The 21,791-nt window shown below is 46.0% G+C and overlaps 1 protein-coding gene across 2 annotated transcripts in view; it reads right to left on the bottom strand.

The window, feature by feature from the left end:
* The window catches only part of SEPTIN7 (septin 7), a 117,221-nt gene that overhangs the window by 38,443 nt on the left and 56,987 nt on the right, over positions 1–21,791 (bottom strand). For both annotated transcript variants that reach the window (XM_085847475.1, XM_085847476.1), the window contains exon 5: positions 13,613–13,747. In XM_085847475.1, coding sequence (XP_085703601.1) covers positions 13,613–13,747 — 135 coding nt within the window. The remainder of the gene's footprint in view (positions 1–13,612; positions 13,748–21,791) is intronic.

The raw sequence follows: 21,791 nt of genomic DNA, 5'->3' as shown, positions 1-21,791 counted from the left end.
GATAGAATAACTCGTTCCTCAGTCCAAAAATTAATTACATTTTTACATTTAGCTGGAAGGATACCCGAGGAGGCAGCCATACAACCTCAGAGCTGTCTCGCCTGCGTTCGAATGCCCACCTCGCTATAAGCTGTCATCCTGGTGTTTCGCAGGTAGGGCGATTTATCAACGCGTGTGCCGTCACTCGGATGAACGTTAAAATGGACGTTCCGTCTGCTGTCAACAGTTGGTGCATGTTAAAGATCCCATGATGTCCTTTGAGAAGAGTAGGCGAGCTATCGCCGGCACCCTAAACAAATTACAAATTCCTGATATAACCTACTTCGTCGAACATTCGGCTGGGCCAGCCGATTCGTGAAAGACGGGCAAAAATCTTCCGCAGCCATTCTTGCAAGATGGTGGTAATAAGATCATGCAGGTACGATCAATATAATGATCTACAGGTAGGAGAACTGGATCCTGAAAATAAAACTATAAATGAAAAAAAAAAAAAAAAAAAAACAATGGCTCAGAGAGGCATTGATAGAAGTATCCTAAATATTGTTACGGTTTTAGGAACCGTATGAATAGACATACAGTTGTCCCGAAGTTAGTTATGCCATTAAGTATATGTGCAGATCGAATTAAGAATATGCAGGTGATTGTTCGCCTTTTTGGCGAGTCCGGGCATGCGGAGTGGGCGGGCTTCATGGTATGGCCAAAACCCCGCCCAGAAAGAGCGGCCCCATGGAAGCCCCGTCCAATCAAGGAGAACAGTGACGTCGGCTTCACCAAGGCCCCTCCCCGCTGAGGGAGATCTATAAATTACGACACCATTCGTTCAGAGTGATCTGGTGAGCTGGAAAGTGAGTCGTCTTGAGAGTGAGCTGGAAAGTGAGTCGTCTTCAGCGGAGCGTTGGAGTGAGACAGTTCGTCGGCTGGTAGCGAAAGAGAGGAGGAAGGTCGTGGAATGGTTGCGCTCTTTGGGGGTCGTTCGTTTCGAGTGTGAGAGAGCTGGGAAGAGCTCGACCCGACCTTAACCGGGTCTCTCGCAGGGTCCTGTCTGCAGCCATGATCCCCGCCTCGGACTCCGCTCTACTCGACCCGGACACGGACTCCACGCGTGCGGCCGTGGACCGAGCTGCACGACCATTGGCAGGTGCTGCACCACAGAGCATCCCTTCCCTCCAACGTTCAGGTACCCAAAATAACTGCGATCTCAGCTCACCTCCCTCTCTGGTTGCAAAAGGTCCTTTGCAATACATCTGGGTTTATTTTCATCTGAGTGTGCGTCTGAGTGTGTGGCGCCGTCTTTAAGTAAAATTGAATAAGCGTTCTTATTTGATCATTGAAAATCTTGCCTGTTTTATTCTTGCGACAAGTCTGCTCTGTGTCTCCTTTGTAAGTTGCTGTAAAATTGTCACATTACATCTTTTTCTCATCTTCCCCTGCATAACATTCCCAACAAATCTGTTCCTGTGCCACATACATTTCCTCGCTCAAGTGTAAAATTATTTATTGTAGAAACGTTCCCAGTTCGTTTTCGTCTTTTCCTTCATTGGTCCAGCATGGTTCGGATCTGAGTTTCAGCCTGGTCTTTATCCCCGATATTCTGTTCATTCTTGCCGGTACGTCATTGATAGTTCCACTCGGCTGCATCCGATCTGGAAAGGTGGTTGGTAGTTGGTAGAGTGATCCGGATCAGGCAAGGCGTATCGAGGGCATGGTTCCCCGGTAGTCGAAACTGCATGGTTAATTAGGTAAATTGTTTCTTGACAAAAAGACCCTACGCCATGCGGTTGAGTTATTGGCTTAACCATGCGGTCGGTTAAGCGACCCGCCACCTCACGGAATTATCCGTGAGCGATGGCCCACAATTCCGGGAGTCCGGTGGGAGCGACCTCCCCCACCTAGTGGTCGTTTCTCTCCACCGGTCCCCGGCCCGCAACAATATGTATTACAAAGATAAGGAAGGTAGTAATAAATGGTTAGACGAGATTACAAGTCCAGGACATATTAACGATGGTTAAAATAAGATGACAGTGTGCTAGTCATGTTTGTGGAAGAGTGGATAACACATGGACCAATGGAGGAACAAGGAACAAGGAAATCCAACACAGGTGGAGGCCATCCAGCCCATCCTGCCTGCACGAACACCACACCAACCCATCTACACAAGATCCAAGGAAGAAAATGCAAAATAAAGCTTTTAATTAATGAAATAATTAAAAAAATGGTTTTGTTTTTGTAGTTCCTTTTGTAAAAAAAAAAAAATTCTTCCTTTTCTTCCCCTCAGGGAGGAGGAAAGCGGCTTGGTTAAAACACACACAACATCAACCACACAACCCCCCTTGACAAGACACACAACCCCCCGAACACCCAATACACCAATCATGGTAAAAGAGACAAAGGCAGACGACACAAAAGATAGGGAGATAAGATCGATTCGAGGGAGGAGGTAATTTGTATCAAAGAGCGAGACACTCAGGGATCTGGTGCAATCATGTTGAGGCCTTCATCCATCAGTGACTCATGAGGAGGATGATTGTCCGGGTACCATTAGCCTTCCAGGTGATGGTACCCCATCGTTTCTGTTCTTAAAAAATTATATCTCTGAAACCGGTGATCGGAAAAATTTGAGACTTGGCCCGTGACATTCTTCTCCCAATGGGGAATAAAGATCTTGTGATGATGACGTCATAGGTGAAGTGATAGGCCAGCCATAAATGCGTAAACATAAATCGTTGTCGTAAAAATCTGAAATTTCATACATATTGATCTGCAACGCAATGCCTCGGAAATCGCTTAAATTTATGATGTCATCCATCATATGGTTTGGCAGCCATATTGTTTTTTTTTTTTTTTTTTTAAGGAAAAATCTTCTCCAGAACCGTTTACAGATCGAAGTGAAACTGCACACAAATGATCGACTGGACATGCTGAATAAAGTTTGATAAATATGACGTCACAGGTCGCATGGTCTGACAGCCATCTTGGATTTACCCTAAAACCTAAAGGCGGAAAAAAAATCTTTGCCAGAATGGCTGGACAGATCGAGGGGAAACTTCAGACATGTTTCCCATGGGTTGGGGATACTAGGGTGATAAAAAAACAAAATGATTGAGACGTCATGTGGTTCAGCGGCCAGAATGGATTGAAGAAAAAATATTAAATAACGTTTTCTCTGGAACCGCTTATCTATCATCTGGAACCGCTTATCTATCATTTCGAAGCGAAATTTACCAAATATCATCTCCTACGTCATCGGTCATGTGGTGTGGCAGAACGAACCTTCTCCGATCAAAACGAAACTTCACGTACGTGATCCACTACACAATTGTGGGAACAGTGCAAATTTTCACTGCTCTTCGTCACGTGGTTTGACAGCCATATTGGATAGGAAAACTGAAAAAAAAAAAAGGAGGAAGGGGTGGAGTGGGAGGTGGAAGGGGTGGGGTGGGAGGAGGAAGGGGTGGAGTGGGAGGAGGAATGGGTGGGGAGGGATTCCAGAAGAAGGGGTGGGGTGGGGGAGGAAGGGGTGGGGTGGGAGGAGGCAGGGGTGGGAGGTGGAAGGAGTGGGGTGGGAGGAGGCAGGGGTGGGAGGTGGAAGGAGTGGGGTGGGAGGAGGCAGTTGATGAATATAATTGATAGGTCACATGATTTGGTGGCTACATTGGAATGAAGAAAAAAATTAAATCATGTTTTCTCTGGATAAAGAGGACGTTGTTGGTCAGGTGTCCAATCGAAGCAAGCATGTCGTGGGGGGGGGGGGGGTGCTATCCGACCATAATCCTGTAGTTTTAAAGCAGAACACCTCGAGTTATCATTATTATTAGCTTATCTGAAATTTATATTTCAGACAAGGTATTGTTATTATTATTTTGTATGCAGCATGTGGCTGCTGGTTGCATCATTGTTGGGAGTGCATCTGTGCCGCTGAAGCAGTGCCCCTGTTTCCAGTAAGATAGTACTCATTTTGCCGACCTCAGAAGGATGACAGGCTGAGTCAACCCACCCGATATGATTTCATGGAAAGACAGCGGCTCAAACTCAAGACGATCTTAAGCCAGCCACCTTAACTGTTCAGGCAACACCAGGACGACGACGACAACGACGACGACCAAGTGATACATGAATCCAATAATGGTGAAAACACCTGAGTGTATCACGAATGATGCAACTCTAAACTAGCTATTCTATGCTGAATGGGGAATGGTGAATTACGGAGCTGCTCCCCGTCTGTCTTGGTGGAATTTTGGATCATTAGGCCATTAAGGAGGATGAGTGTGGAGGGGAGATGCGGGGGGGGTGAGGGGGGAGGTGGGGGGGGACAACACTGTGCAGAAACATTTAGGGAAGAGAGGAGCCAAATGGGTGTCTTCATCTGCATCACTTCTGATGAAAGCTCCGACAGCAATAGTGGTTTTTGTGCAAATAAATTTCGATAGGATTGAGAAAACGAGGTGAATGTTTGAGCGAGACAACGAGCCAACAACGTCTCCGCAAGACAAAGATCATTGTACGTGGTCGGAGGGATGTTTTCAGGGGAAATGCAACCGGTGCTTACCTTGTGGGCATACTGGGAGGGGGGAGAGTGGCGTCACATTTGGATCTGCAAATCGATGGACCCAAAGCAAGGAGGAGGAGGACATTGGGACCATACTCTGTGGAGATCGTTGGTGCTGCCGAAGCAGTCTCCTTGGCTATTGGGCACAATCCTGGACGGGTCGCCACTCCGACACAGGACACCAGCAAGCTGGCACTCATTTTGCCAACCTCGGAAGGATGACAGGCAGAGTTAACCCCACCTGGTATTAATTCAACAACTGAGGGGGATTTGAACTCAGGACCATAGGATCCAAAGCCCACCGCCTTAACCATTAAGCCAACATTACACAAGCCAACATTAAATGACACAAACTGAGATTATAATCATCTTCCGTCGAATAAAGGGCGCATTATATGTCCAATATGTTGTGATAGCTTTATTTTCCCACCACCCACATGCTTGTTGATCACATCATACTAGATGGGTTAGTTTTCCCAAAGCAAATGTAATAAATGCAATCGCCAAACGAACAAAATTAAATAAATGAGCTGTGGAAGAGGAACACGTGAGCGCGTCGCCGGCCAGTCTTTTTGGGGTCGTCCGGACGAGAAAGAGACCTCGCTGCGGTTCCCATGGCCCCTCGGCAGAAAAGTTCCATCCCATGTTAACAGAAATGGAAGGCTCAGGAGTGTTGGGGTATTGGGGGGGGGGGGGTCTTTTCACAACATTCTGCAAATTCTTCACATATTTTGGCCAATAAAGGCAATCTGGAAAGTGAGGATTCCATTTGGTCTTTTTTCTTTTTGAGAAACCTACTTTTACTACACGAAGAACGATTTTGAAAGAGCGATGGATGGTAAAACGGGGGACGGTTGCGAATGGTGTTTACAGAACACAAAAGCAACAACATGGGAAAATACTTCCCCTTGAAGAGATGTGGAACACAGCAAGTACTCAAGCGGCTGCACCTGGTCTGAAGAATTATTATTTTTATTTCTTGGCAAACTTTGAACTGCCTGCGGTTGGAATGTGGACGGTGGTGTGGCCACGTTTGGAAACAAAGGCAGTGCACGTGCACGTGGAAACCTGGGTGACGCTGTAAATATAAGGGATATATATCAAGTGTGCGCACTGTACCTCGTTATGGAACAACTGAAGACCCAAAAGACACCCTCATTGCGCGAATACATACGGCAGTCAAATTCCAAATTCCTGCCCAAATGTGCAGGGGCACTGCGGCAGCGGCACAGCTGTGCCTTGGTAATGATTCAACCAGAGGGTCAGATTCCTGATCGAATCCTGGTCCAATACGAGTTCACTTTGATGGATATCAACTGGGATCAGGATTCGCAATACCATCAAAACGGAGAGAGAGATCTCCAGAAGGGAAAGACCAAATCAGTTGGTCGAGGCAGAACTCTTCCGAGGTGGATTTGGTTCACAACTAAAACAATGTACAACGGAAGAGTCATGAGTGAAATGGAAAAAGGGAAACTACACGTGACCATGCTGGTAACCTTTTTTGGTATCCAGACACCTCCGCTCATTTGAGGAGCTAAACGACAGAGGGCAGCAGGTTCACACACCGACGGAGGATCAATGGGAAACAGGGATACAAACACGCTGAAAATTAATGGATGCGGTGGGGGGAAAGGAAACCGGTGGGAGAGGGTCAATGGGGGTATAAGAAAGTGGGAATGGACGTGGGAGAAAGAGTTGGTTTCACAGACAAAACAAGATAATAACTAAGGCAAGGAGATGAGCTTTCAGCTTGGAATTGGAGGTCGTTACCAGGCCACACCTGGTCACCACCCCCAATTCTAACCTTAGTCCCACACCTGGTAAACACCCACAATTATAAGGGAATACCAAACCGAGTAACCACCTGAAACATGTGAAACCTGGACCAGGCTGGGAGAGGATGCAGAGATCGAGAGGGTGGAAGGAGCGAGGCTGGAAATGATACATAGAAATCTGAGAGAGTCTGCCAACATGCCTACAAGTGGGCAAGAACCAGACTTGGTCTCCTGCTGAGTGATGCCAATAACACAGTGGGTGTGTATATATTGCTCCAATTGGCCAGACAGCACCAAGCCAGGTGGGAAGGTGATGAGGCCGGCCAGGCCAGTTTGGTTAGCTCACCGTCTTGCTTTCTTGTCAAAAGGTAAGCATGATGACAAGTGGCCAGACATGATGTTAGCCTTCGTAGCCTTGCTGGGCCCCTCCTTGGCCTAGACATTGCAAACACGCTGCATGGTCGCTGCCAGGTTGGCTGTCCGTGGAAGTTTAAAGCACAAATAGAAGTTTCTTGAGTTTCTTACCTGGGATGAACTGTTGGCCATTTGAGCACAACATGAACATGCCGAGAGAGACTCAGACTTGATGGCTTCCGGAGTAGCACGATGGAAAGCAGCTGCAACAACCCAAAGTGGGGACCGATACTCCCATGATACTTCGGATGAAGGCCTTCTTCACTGCATTTGAATTTGGGCGCAACAGAATGGACTTTGTGGAGACTATCAGATGTTGGGAGGCCAGCTTGGAGGCCGTGATCCGCCCAAGACAGGCTGTGACAGATTGTGAGGCATAAGAGCTCCAGGGACTGCACTTCTGACACACGGGTTGGTCAGATAAGCAAACTGGGTGGTACGAAAGAAGATCCTTGTAAAGGGACAAAGTCAGAGCATGGGATTTTCCTGCGTTGAGAGACATGTTCCAGCTAGCTGCACAACAACTAATTTCTTATAGATCTGCAACATTCTGCCTCTCAAGAAGTGGTGCCATTATGAAATGGTGGAATCGTCAGCAAAATGGTAAGAAGGATTTTGCATGGAAGCAAAGAGGCAATTGATGTTGACAAAGAACCAAGGTTCGTTCTGAAACAGCATAGCAGAACGGATGTCCAAGAGGGAGAACAGCAGACAGAATGCCATCGAGATCAGCAATTTGTCCCGTATTCCATGCTCGCAGAGACAATACGATAACCGTTCATGCAAAGACCCCTCCGAACACGATTGGCAGATAGCTTTGAAAAGCAAGTCTGGGTGCGAGACACTAGTCAAAGCTCGAGAGCGTGACGGAGGCACCCGACGTCCTGCTTGAGATTCAGTGCATCCATTGTTGGGATTAAAATAAGAAAATGTCCCTGCAGGTAGGACAGACAGCACAGAAGCCAAACCGATTATTCGAGATTTTAAAGTTGCATGAGGTCTGCAGTCGTGATGGATTCCATCAATTTGCTTGTGATGGGGAGAAGGCCGACTTGGTCTGTAGATGAGTGGATCAGACTTGGAACCATTTTTGTGAATGGGAGTGCTGTTCACAACTTTCGAAGATGAAGGCAGGAGACCATCTGAGAAAGACCCGGAAAAGAGTAAAGAAAGAGGAGAGGAGAGGCCGAAGCACAGTTGTTGAGGATTACCGTGCCAAAGCAATTGTGACTGGTTACAGAAAAGGTGTCAAGTTTGACTAACTTCTCAATATTAGTGGGAGAGAAGTACATGTGCTGCAGCCAACAATCTGTGATGGTGGAAAGGGAAAACAGAGAAAGAGAGGAAAGAAAAACAAATAATAGGCTACAAGGTGGTGATTTTCTTTCCAGGGCAGTAGCCCACAAAACACGCACGCACGCACGTTGGACCTCGCTATTCGTGGACCCCGTGTATTCGCGAGCCATAAAGTGTGACCTCATTCTGCATTCGCATAAATTTTTTTGGGGGTTTTTTTTTAACACTTCAGGACTGGTCTCCCACTGTATGTCCACCTGGGTAATTAGAAATCAGCCAACATCACAGAATTTCACACAAAAACAGATCCTCAAAACTGCAGTCCAATTAACTTACTGTACTTCCACTCATCAGCAAGGTCATGGAATCCATCATCGTAGTTGATATAAAATCATTCCTTTTCCCCCACAACCTCATCTCGGATCACCAAGTCGGATTCACACCTGGTCACTCTATCTTGGACATGCTGCTTCTACTCGAACAACAATGGATGGAGGGACTCAATATCACATATGAGATCAGGGCCGTCTCTCTGGACATATCTCGAGTTTTTGATCCAGTCTGGCTGGCATCCCGCCTTGCTCTCCAAACTGTCTGCCTATGGAATCCAAGACAAACTCCACTGTTGGATTACTGACTTCCTCCACTCCTGTAGCCAATGTGTGGCTCTCAACAGAACCCTTTCATGTCCTCTCCCTGTCAAGGCTGGAGTACCCCAAAGCAGTGTTCTCGGCTCCATATTATTCCTAATCTTCATAAATGATTTCACCAAATCTGGAAAATACTCTTTATCTCTTTGCTGATGACTCCACTCTGCCGTGACATCTCTCATCCTTCTGATAGACAGGCTGAAACCTCTTCTTACATCTCCTCAGATCTTGACAAAAATCACAAACACGACAAACACAATTTTGCCTATGTGTCCATATTGTCCACCGTTTGCGTTCTCCCTTACCTTTCATCGTTACCTGCATCCCTTGTTTATCCGTCTCCATCTACTTTCTCTCTCCGCCCTGCTGTTGCCGTTTCCCCTTCCTCCTGCTGTTCCCTTTGTTATGTTGTGACCTGATTTGTTCTGAGTAATCGCTCTTCCACAAGCCTAGACAATGTTAAAAAAAAAATATTTAAACAGTTAAGTTAAACAATGCCCCGACATTCGAGGTATTTTTCCAGGAACGTGGCATTATATATATTTTTTTCTCGTGGCATTCTATATACTAGTGCCTGCCCGTACATGCGCGGCCATACATGCAAAAAAATAATAATAATAAAGAAGAATTGTGACATCAATTGTGACGTAATAGCACCGCGTCCTGTCATTGGTTTGGTAAATAAATGGCCATAACTTGGGAAACACTTGTCCGATTAATATCAAACCTTGAAATGGCACATCCTCAGGTCCCCAGCAATATAGCTGGCAAGTTTCAATTAGATCAGACGAGTGGTTGTCGAGAAACAGCGGTCACAGACAGACAGACAGACAAACAGACACACAGAGATTGCTAGAATTATTGATATATATATATATATATATATATATATATATATATATATATATATATATATATATATATATATATATATATATATATATATTCACAAGATGTACTCACACCAACAAGATGCAGCACAATCAAAGCAGCAGAACTGACCAGCTTGGCAGACTCATGATTTGCTGTTTAAATGGTTTGTCATGACAATCACTTTAAAAGCAAACTCACCAGTATGTGTGACGTCACAATTATCACTAATCTGAATATGGTGCCACTGGATGAATATGTTTTTAATTCAGACGGTCTCTGTTTCTGTCTCTGTCCTTGTCCATCTCTCTCAAAACGACGTTACTTCTTTAACAGATCTGCTTTACGAGAAGGTAATGAGCAAAGCGTCAGCAAAACAAAGACTAATTTGCAAAAGTAAATCAAAATAGTCCAATTTAAGTACGTTTACTACACCCGAGCCTCTGACAAGATCAACGACGAACGCCCGCACGCACATGTGGAGAAGACAACAATCTGATCCAAAACCTTGAACACAAGATTTAACAAATCAACATTTCACTTGTTTTGTTTTTTTAACCGATCATGTGGCATAGGGGAGAGGTAAGGTGGCAAAACCCATCCGTCCATGGGTGCAGCGAAGCCGCAAGACGATCAACAGAAGAAGGGAGTGGGAAGGGGCACAAAGGGGACGACAAATCACACACACACACACACCTGGGGAACAAGGAAGAAGGTGACAAATCGAACGGCAGAAGAGAAAAAAAAGGTAAAAGCAAGGTGGATGTTGAAGTATTTTGAAATACACAGCAACACGCACAATTCAGCATTTCAAAATGACGTGACATCCCTTATAATTACTCATTTCACATGTCCCATTGGGAACACTCGCGTATTAATACGACGTGCGTGTGTGTTACCTTGAAGCGAACACAGGAAACACAGACATGCACACGGCGTACCTGTTCGGTAGACAAGCAGCACTCAATTTCCATCCTCATGCAATCTCAACCAAAATAGAACATGGTAACCCTTAATTGATTCACCTCTATCTTCAGCAGACACGACGAGGGGGAGAAATGTAAATTTACAAGAAAACCGGGAGCCTGACCTTTTGGATCTCTGTCTCTGTCTCTGTCTCTCTCTCTCTCTCGAAAGGGAGGAATGTTGTGTTTGTGGAAAATTAACCGATAAAGCGTCACGGCTTATCGGGGTTCCAACCCAAGCCCCGCAACATCCCAATCTTACTGACTTAAACAATGAAAAGAGACCAAGAAACACCCCCCCCCCCGCGCCCACCCCCCGTACCACACACCATACCGCCAGCGAAGGTGGACAGAGGTTCCGTTTTCACCCCTGCTTCTCTGTCTGTCTGTTTGTGAGCGGGATATGTCAAAATGTTGCGAACGGATTCGGACGAAATTTGGTGGACGGGTTGGGTGTGCGACGAGGACGAATCGATTCGATTTTGGTGAAGATCTGGAACCGGTTATGAGAATTTTATTTTTATTTTTAAGCGATTCGTCACGATTGAGATCGGGCCAAAAACGATATACAACGTGGTTTTAAAAAGTTATGGACGTTTTCTGATGAGATTCGACTTTGGTTTGGATCTAGATGCAGATCCGACCCATCGGTGGGATACAAGATGTAAACTGCGTAGCCGGGCGGGAGGTGTGCGCTCCACCGAGTGCCGTTGTCGGTTCTTTCTGTATCGCGTTGTGCACAAATATAAAATGATTGTGTATACACCGTGTAGTTGCAAACAAGACAAGACGAATCGACTCAAAGGGTGATTGAAAACATGAATGGGTAAAGGTGAAATTAAATGTGTTGGATTGTTGGGTTGTAATAATAAATATTAGGGGTGAAAGTTAAGACATTTAAGAATGGGGAGGATGAGGATTTTGTTTGAAGATTAATCGGAATGATAGAAACATACTTTGCACAACTACAAGCAAATGCTCTTTATCAAGCGGCTTAAAGCGAGAGATGTGTGTTCGGTGGATAAGGACACGACCTACAACTCTCGAGCATCAACATGATGCCATGCAAGAAAATCCTGCTATAAAAGTTATGGAAAAACATAACAAAAGCAAAAAAGTGATGGCAAGGTCAAGTGTCAGCCTCGTCCTTTGGAATTCAAAAAAAAAAAAATAAGCGTGGTTTATTAAAGAACCACAGACTTCCTCGTGTGGAGCTCCAACCCGCTTGGACGCTGCTTCCTGTTGTACCGTATTCGAGTATGAAATAATGTTTTCCCATCATTGTCCGGGTTAGTGCGAGGCTGTGCCGATATTCCCATGCCCTTTCACCACCCGCAGCATTCCTTACCCAGGAAGATGGCAAGAGTCTGATTTCTCAAACTTGTTCACAGAGTCCAGGGCCAAATGTAAAAAGACTCCCTAAGCCACCTCCAACCTCACCCCGGACATTTTAATAGGACAGTACTTTGATTAATGCAAATCGTTTTCACAGTTCACACTTAAAAAAAAAAAAAATTAAAAAAAAAAACATAGGAGCTGCACTGAAATCATTCAATAGGGATCGAGATCGGCACTCGGAGAACGCATACCTCCACCAGGCTGAACAGTTTACGCTTTGTATCTCACTGTCAGGCCGGATCTGGATCCGGATCTTCACTAAAATCGAATCAATTCATCCTCACTCCTCGTCAAACACCCAGCCTGCCCACCTAGTTTCTTCCGAATCCGTCCGTAACTTTTTGAGATATCCTGCTCACAGACAGACAAGGGTGAAACATACCCTCCATCCACCTCCAGTGGCAGAGTTAACGAGCAATTACCAAAATATCTATAAGATTTGTACCAGTCTGTGTGTTTTAAATGAACAGATCTTGTTGAGCTCCAGTAGCTTCTCGTTAACCGCTGCTCAAGGAGCTTGCCTCGTCTCGTCTTTTCCAAGATTGTTTGACTTGGTGACGAAACTTCTTGCGAATAGCAACTAGTAAACCCAAGTACAGTTAAACAGGAAAAAAAAACATGGCAATGGTTTGTTTATTTGTGGATTGTTCCAATATTTCCCCGTTTTCCCGTTTTGGCAGATGGTGAGCCGTCCGAGCGTGGGATACGTGGATCCAGTTCAAGGTGGCCCATCGTTTCTGGGGTAGATCAAATCGAGTTGTCCGAATGAAAAGTGGTGAGTATTCAAAAGCTTGGGAAGCATATACTTCTACAGGTGAAGTGAAGAAGCTTGTAGGTAAAGCAGCTTTTATTGTTTTTTGCATGGAGAGGTGCTTCGCATCCCTTTTCTCTCCCATCAATTCAAAATCAAAAGTTTGAACGGTCAGAGAGGCATTATGCCGAGGCGTGACTTTCTGAAATTGCTCACCAGTCGATGGATTTCTGAATCCAACAAGCTTCGAAGGATAAAATGACAGTTCCTACCAATTCCCCTCCGCTTCACCAACCTCCCCGAACTCACAAAAAAAAAAAAACGTTGAAGAGTAAAGATTCGAAAACGAAGAACTTAAACAGGTGAGAGAAAAGAGTAACCAATGAGTGGAGGTGAGCAGTGAGCCTGGATTTTGGGAGTTGAACAAGAACGGGGGTTAGTGGCACACCGACTGTGTATACCCTGCAGAATCTGGGAGGGACAGAGACAAGATGGGGCCACAGGGTGCAAGACCAAAAGGAGGTGCAGGAAATACAGAGGCCACCGATCCAAATTTGTTGCTCGGTAACACTGGAAATGGTCCAATTCAATATGTCCGGAGCTTCTGGCTGGACTCTCGTATCGGAGGTACGAGTGAGTCGCATTTTCAGAAGAGGTATTGAGAATGTGCATTAACAAAGTCAACAAACACGTTTAGAAAAGTCTGCTCAGCGGGTTGTTCCTTCTGCTCAAACGCACGTCGCCCTGGTGTCATGTTTGAGACGACGGAAAACGTCACACAAAGTCTGTAAACATATAAACCAAGATGTGCATCACATAAAAAGATACAAGAATGCCAAAAACTACCCGAAAATAATCAATTAACCAGAGCCTCTGCTTGAGCAGCACATATAAGAAACACAATCCTTACGTATCAGGCAAAATAGCCGGACTGTTAAGCTCACCCGTGACCAGAGGGTGCGATGAAGTAGAGACAGCAATGCACACGACAATCGGGCATCTGGCGACGGTTGACCCGAGACTCTGCGTTGAGAAATTCTTCAAAATTGCTGTCGATGTAGTCGATCACCGGCTGCCAACTGAGGGACACACGTAGCACCGGTCGAGCAATACTGTCTCCATCCAAACTTAGTGTAACATGCCCCCACGTATACCCACCCAGAGCACAAGCAGCACTTTTCAACTGATTTCATGCAACGGTTTAAGAGTTGCTATGTTGTCTCCATGACCACAGGTTGAACAACACTTCGAGAACAGCATCCAAAGAACTGTTTGCCCAACACGATGATTTAGCCCCTATGCGAGTATATAACAGCAACCTTCACAAGCAAGTTTGAGGGTCGAAACAACAACAATGCCTCAAACGCCTTAAGGAACTCTTGAGAATTGTCATGAGGTCGGGCGAGTTCACTTTCTGACAATCAAGAACATGAACAATGTGCTGCCCATCACTTATTATACCTCCAGCACCGAAGGTGAAGGACGTTACGTTTTCACCCCTTTCTGTCTGTTTGTTAGTTGCAAAAATCGAAGACTTTTCAAGTTTATTGTTCATTCGATTTTGTTATTCTGTCTGTTTGTCTGTTTGTCAATTGCCTACAGGTCAAAATTTAAAACTGATCTTCAGGAAAAAAAAAACTTCACCGAGTTGTAGAAGTAGTCTCAACTGAGAAGCCAATTGATTTTGAGGTCAAAGGTCATCTTGAGGTCAAATTTCAAAAATCATCAATTTTGATCCAGTTGACTTGGAAATTAAGCAGCAATTGTACAGTACATTACTGAACTGAGAAACGAACTATTTTTGAGATCAAAAGGTCAAAGGTCAACTTAAGGTCAAACTTTTTTTTTTTTTTGTATACACTGTCGAGGCTCGTACGAGAGCTTGCACACACAACGTATAACAAGGGGAGGAGGAGACTAGAGGGGCGGGAGAGGGAAGGAAAAAACAGTGGGGAACAGAGACATGAGGAGATCTGTGGAAGGGAGAGGGATGGGGCGGGGTACACGGGGTAAAGAAGATGGACACCACAGGGACTTTCAGGACCTTACACGACAGGGACTTTCAGGATCCTGATAGTCCCTATAGTGTATGGGCCTGAAAGGAATCGTGTGACAGGCGAAGCATGATGTCATAAACTTCTGAAACCATCAATTTCAATCTGAAAAATAATCAATTTTCATCCGGTTGACCTGAGCTTTGTTTAAGATTGTCTATTTTAATCTTAATGAAATGGACAATTTGATGTATCCATGGCAACCTTTGGAGAGGGGAGGGATTTTGCAAGTATCGTGCTCTGCACGACGTCATTTCTTGTTTGTTTGTTTGTATTTCAGGACATCTCAAAAAGTTGGGGACGGATCCGGATTCGGATTAAATTTTGTGGACAGGTTGGGTGTGTGACAAGGCCGAACAGATTCGGTTTTGGTGAAGATCCGGATCCGGATCCAGATACCAGAATTATTAAAAATTTTCAAATTGATTCTTCACCATTGAAGGATGTGGCTAAAAACGATGCATCGCATGATATGTCAACAATTTATTGGGCCCGATACGTTCTACCGGATCAGGCATCGCATGGCAGAGGTATGCGCTCTCCCGAGTGCCCTTATTTTCTCGTTTTTATATGTAGCACAAGGCTCAGTAGCATCATTGGTCGAGGGCATGGCTGTGCCACTGATGCAGTGCCCCCCTCATCTGCTCACCCATGCACATCCACGTTCTGTCATCCGTTCTCGTGCTTATTCTTTCCCATTGGATTCCTCACCAAGCCGTCGTTACTCATTTCCTCAGTATTCCTCCTTAACCTCATCACCCAACCCCTCCATATCCTTTGGTAGTTTGTAACCCTGTTGCCCTTTGTCGTTTAGCTCCTAAGCAGAGGCAAAATTTGTGATCTACTTGCTTGCATGAAAAGCAAACAACCACATGGTCATGGCGACTCTCTAGACTAGCATGGAGACCCTCCGGTCCGCGGTCTACATTCGGCGTGCGGCACGTTTTGATCCGGCCAGCGTGGTGACATTTTGTTCAGTATTCTAGCTATTATGTCGGAATGCCTGGCAGGATAGCGTTGGGGTATGCACACTCGTCTCTCAGCTGTCTAGCCTGGGTTCAAATCCTAACCCAGCTATAAACTGCCACCCTGGTGTTTCACATGCAGGGAGATTCATCAATGTGTGCGTCATCGCGCGGATGGACGTTAAAACGGACATCCCGTTTGCTAGCATTGGTTGGTGGACATTAAAAGACCCCTCGACGTCCTTTGCAAAGAGAAGTGGAGTGACCACGAAGACAATGAACAAATGTCAAATTCCTGCATGAGCAGTTGAGCATCATACGTCGGAGTGACGACCCATCCAGGTTTTAACCTCTCACGGCCTCGCCAACGAAACGGTCTCGGAAACCCTGTGTGCCTCATGGCATGAGGAAGAAAAGAAGAATTATGTCGGAATATCAAGCCAAACAAAATTTAATTCTCCAGAAATGGTATAACTTCTTCAATCCTCATAGGTTGGCTATATAATCGTAATCACGAGCGATAGCATCAGTCTTGGCAGGAAATGAAGAGGAAGAACGAGCTTCACAACCACGCACGTGCTCTGTATGCGAGTACACATTGTTGCCCGTGTACAACCTTACTGTAAGAGATAAAAGCGAGTACGAAGCCGAATTATTTTGTACTTCCATTGCTACCATTTTGTTTTATCATTGGCCGTGATTGATATCATGGCGAGCGTAAAGAAGCAGAAAGTTTACTCAGAGTGCCGTCCTTTTTCAGTCAGTCAGGCGTCAGAAAGTCACTAAATTGAGAACAAATCACGAATCAAATCCGGCCCGCACCAAGCCTGAATAGGACGGGTTCACCACCTCTGTTCTAGACCCTGCGAGAGTTTAACACCGACAGTCACCCAGCAGCAGTGCCCTTTAATTTCTGCACACTACGTCCCATCGAACATGCACGGCACACAGAGATCGTGTCGACTCAAAAATGTAAGGCCCCTTACCCCTTCCTTTCCAGGTTATTGCGTTTCATCCTCTCTCCATCACCCCCCGTCCACCTTTCCGGTTCATTCCTGGTTTTCCCTTCCTCTTTCAGCTCCATTATTGCGACGTTTCAGCTCGTACCCAGCTTGTTCACCTCCTGTGTCCTCCTCCCCCTATCCATGCTCTCATTCTTCCGCCAAGTGCCCCGTACCCCGTTGTTGGTGCGTTCGAGCTCTTCCATGACCCTTGACTTTGTATACAACATAAAGGCACCTGCTGGATTGCTTGCGTTCCTCAAGGTGTGTTTTTAGTCTTGTGCCGTGGCAACAGGACTTGGGAAGAGCACCTTGCATATTCGAAATAGAGATCGGTCGCTTCTGGCCTTGTTCCCACGAGATGATGCAAAGGAATGCGATCCGGGGGGAAAAGTAAAGCCTAATTCATCTGCTTGCATTGGCTTTCCACCAAGAGAAATTTGCCGTAAAAGAGCCATTTCCTCACAATTTTGTGCTTGCTCTGCTTTTGGCAGTGACGAAACTTCTGATCCCCACACTCATTGGAGTCAATCAGAGGATCACCTGGCATCCATAAAATGGGTGCAATTGTGAAGTGTATTCTTTGCTGGAAAATTCACATCGTGTGCACAAGTCTTGCGGGTAGTGAGCAATAAGAGTTGTGTAAATTGGGTCAGGTGCCCACTTGACCACAGTCGGCGCACTTCTTATTACATTGTGCAGGACCACATTTTGGGACAGGACGAAGCTTCTCTGGGTTCAAAGAAAATAAATAAACATGCTAGGCTCACAAGGTATGCTTACACATTGTCTCGGGCCACTAACAGCTCGGTGCTTTACACATTAGATGTGTGTTTTTGCTTTTCAACAGATTCTCCCATGGCAAATGCATTTTGTTCCATTTGTCCCACAAACAATCCACGGTAATAAAATACTGTACAAGTTGTCAGATTGCTCCATTAATCACGTCTCGGTTGCTTCAATCACTTCTTTGTCTCCATCGTCATGTTCCATCTGTACAAGTCGACAATGGAAGCATGCTGCAAATCTTAAAAGCGAGGTTAGGCCATTTATCTGGACTTTGCTCGAGCCCTCGATACCGTCTGCCATCCCATCCTTACTCTTGAAGCCGTCAATGGTATTCAGGGGACACTCCTCAAATGCTATTTTCTCCACGAGCTGAAACAATGGATCGCACATGATGGTATTCCATGTCTCACGATATTCCTGATCTTGAGAAAGATGTTCCACCGTTTAAGAACCAACCTAATTTTAGGTTCGACATCAATGATCTCCGATTCCCTGGAAAATCCTGTCGTGTTTTGCTGATTACTCCACCCTGCTCAGATCAGTCGGTGTGCCACATTTCTGAGAGCCTGGCTACCTGAGCATCCCAATCAGCAGATCAAGGAAAACAAAAGGAAAATAGTCATTGGTTTATACCTGGTACAAGTCTTTCAACACAAGGAAATGTCAATCCGTCTCTGTCCCTCCATAAGGATTGGATTCGCTGGAATATTTGCAATCCCTGGAAGGTTTGCTCCTAGGTCTGACCATCTCACCTGTGTCACAACCTGTTTTGGGCAGACCATATCTACAAACAAGCGTTTCTGCAGAGCCAAGTCCATTCTGAGCTAAACAGAACCGATGATAGTGTCCACAATCTTCATCCGAAGTACGATTGGGTCTGGCTCGCCACTCTGATGTGGTGCAGTTGCTTCCTATGTTGCTTTCCTCGAGGGGGTCAAGTCAAACTTCATATTATTGGCATCTCCGGGCAGAAAGCCGAGACAAGGGTCTGCTTCTCACCCACCACAGGCAGGTTGGTGGGCACTGATCAGCTTGGTCGACTCACTTTTCCCCTCCCCACTGGGTTGCACACATATTCTTCCAGAGACCTTCACCCGATTTACTTCCCAAAGTCCGAGCTGGATACTCTCATCCATTCCTTCATTCCGACACTCTCTTGTATGTCTGTGGAACCGACTCCCCGTGTCTGTTGCCTTCTGCTCTTCCCTCCAGTATTTCAAGTATGCCGTCCATGACCACCTCATGCCGTCTCCCATATCCATGATCGAGGCCTTGCATTTTGTCTACTCATTCCACTTTTACACTGTGTGAACTGGTGGCCCTCTGTTTAGCTCCTCCATCAACTTAGTCTTCTGTATTCAAAAAGAAATCTGTCCAGAATAGCTATTCTGGGCGATTGAATCGCAGGGCGATTCATCAACGTGTGTGTACCGTTAAACTGGACGTCACATCCCCCTCTCTCTCTCTCTCCCACCCTCTCTCCTCTCTCCCACCCCCTCTCCGCCCCTCCTACTCTGCTCTCTCCCACCCCCTCTCCTCCTACTCTCCTCTCTCCCACCCCCTCTCCTCCTACTTTCCTCTCTCCCACCCCCTCTCCTCCTACTCTCCTCTCTCCCACCTCTCCTCTCCTCTCCTCTCTCCCACCTCTCCTCTCCTCTCCTCTCCTCTCTCCTCCCCCACCTCCTCTCCTCTCCCATCTCTCCCACCCCACCCCACCCCACCCCCTCTCCTCTCTCCTCTCTCCCACCCCACCCCTCTCCTCTCTCCCACCCCTCTCCTCTCCTCTCTCCCACCCCACCCCACCCCACCCCCCTCCTCTCCTCTCTCTCCCACCCCACTCCTCTCCTCTCTCCCACCCCCTCTCTTCTCTCCTCCCCCCCACCCCCAACTCAATATTCCCGCCAGCGAAGCGACAGGTTTTCTTTGCTAGGAAGTAATAAAAGGAGTCTCAGAGAGGTGGTGATGGTGAGCATGATGGGAGGGGTGAGGGGGGGAGGAGGGGTGATGTGAAAGTGTTACAAGACATGGCTTGTTCAAAGGATGAGTCAAGCCGGAAGCTTTGGAATGTTCCATTTGAACACCCATGGGAGATAGAGCAGTCCACCTTTGATGCGATGGTGAGCAAAACCTATACAAATAAATATCCCCGTGGGGGGACAGTCGGTTATTTTCCCCACAGGAGAGGAGAGGTGGGGTGAAAATGAGGGATTAGGGGGAATGGGCCACGACTCCCCTTCCTGAAATGGTACGGTCATGGGGAGCACAATTTAAGTTAATGGCATGGCACTTATGGTTTCATGAAGAGTGTGGTCGGCATCTGGTCATCGGTTTCTGGGAAGATCTTTAAATAATTTACTTGAATTTGAGGCGAAACCCCCTCCCATTTCAGCCTCTTATAGGGAGCGGATCCGGACGGGGAAAACAACCCCATGAGACCTCAAGTTCTGATGTATCGTCCCAAATTTGGTCCATAAATCGGTCACATAGTTTTTGAGGAAAATGTTTCAGTGAATACGAGGGATTAGGGGAGCACAACTAAAGGTTGGGGCATGGTCACGATGCCACAAGGCCAGTTTGGTCTGGATCCGGTTGTCGGATTTTGAGACGATTTTAAAAAAATGAAATGCCAAATATTTGGGGAAACCCCCCACCCTTTAACCCCCATTAAATGGGTGGATCCGGATGGGGAGCACAACCCCATGACACCTTGATGGCCTGATGCATCGTACCAAATTTGGTCCATAATCGGTCGGGTAGTTTGCGAGAAGACGTTTTAGTCAAACGTCAACGTACGTCCGGACGGATGGACACTGGGACCAACTAGAGCTTATTTCGGAGAAATTACTCGATAACAGGTGGTTATAAATCACTCTCGAACCGGAGTTATTGCCACCTTTGAATATTACGGTTGATGTTCGCAAACCATTCAGGTTCTCTGAATTGGCAGGTCATGTTTGTGTTCAAATAAAAAGACAATTCCAACACGAAGGTTGCAGACGGCACGTATGATAACGCTTGCTGGCTTTCCCAAAACGATAAAACCATAAAAACCTAAATCAGTTTTTGGAACACGAGCATCCGTACCTGCACACACATGCACACCAACTCTTGCTTGTTGCTTGGAGAGATAGTTTGTGTGAAATGAATAACGAGCGTTCCGGTCGAGCCTTTTTCCGAGGTTTGAGAGTGCGAGCACTCCGCGCTTGCATCCACCAAAATTACAATAACAGCAGTCAAAGAACAATACACTTTCATGGGAAGGTGGAGAATATATTTCCTTGGGATGAAGGAACGCCCGAACAAGTTTGACCATATGTGAGCATTCTTCTCAACCAATGATGGGCATGGTCAGGTTCATTCAAACGGACAGATTCACCCCCCAGGGCACAATTGTGCTCCATCCGTGCATCTTATGAACAGCAATTCCTCAAAAGCATGATTTTTGAGAGTTTAAAGAAAGTTCTTCGTTGACAAAAATTCAGAGGACGGCGTGGGTGAACACACAAAAGTACGACATCGATTTTTGTGCAGGTGTGGCGGATGACGGAGGTCAAGGTGCAAAATGATGAAAACAGACATGGGTTTCATTCACAGCTTCAGGAAGCAAGACATGGACGACTTCACAAAGGAGATTTTAACCTGTCCTCACATTTGTTTATCCGATTTATAATCCTCACGTTTTAACGTTTTGCTACATATTCATTGGTTGATAAACAAGGAAATGGTGAAAATCCCAAAAAATTCAAATGTCCATCTTGAATGTCAATGTCCTAAGGGTAGAGAACAGATCATTAATTTATTATTTTTAACCCTTTCAACCCTCGCAGCCGTTTTACTGGTCGCCAATCAAACCTCCATTTACCCAAGCGGCCATTTTACTGGTCGCCAATCAAACCTCCATTTACCCAAGCGGCCGTTTTACTGGTCGCCAATCAAATCTCCATATACCCGAGCGGCCATTTTACTGGTCGCCAATCAAACCTCTATTTACCCAAGCGGCCGTTTTACTGGTTGCCAATCAAATCCCCATTTACCCGAGCGGCCATTTTACTGGTTGCCAATCAAATCCCCATTTACCCAAGCGGCCGTTTTACTGGTTGCCAATCAAATCCCCATTTACCCAAGCGGCCATTTTACTGGTCGCCATTCTAACCTCCATTTACCCGAGCGGCCATTTTACTGGTCGCCAATCAAACCTCCATTTACCCGAGCGGCCATTTTACTGGTCGCCATTCTAACCTCCATTTACCCAAGCGGCCATTTTACTGGTCGCCAATCAAACCTCCATTTACCCGAGCGGCCATTTTACTGGTC

The sequence above is a fragment of the Eptatretus burgeri genome, chromosome 11, assembly GCF_056783735.1.
Source record: "Eptatretus burgeri isolate ZD-2024b chromosome 11, Ebu_testis_v1, whole genome shotgun sequence".
Taxonomy (NCBI): Eukaryota; Metazoa; Chordata; class Myxini; order Myxiniformes; family Myxinidae; genus Eptatretus; species Eptatretus burgeri.
The sequence above is the reverse complement of the archived record's forward strand: the minus strand, read 5'-3'. Positions and strand labels throughout refer to the sequence as shown.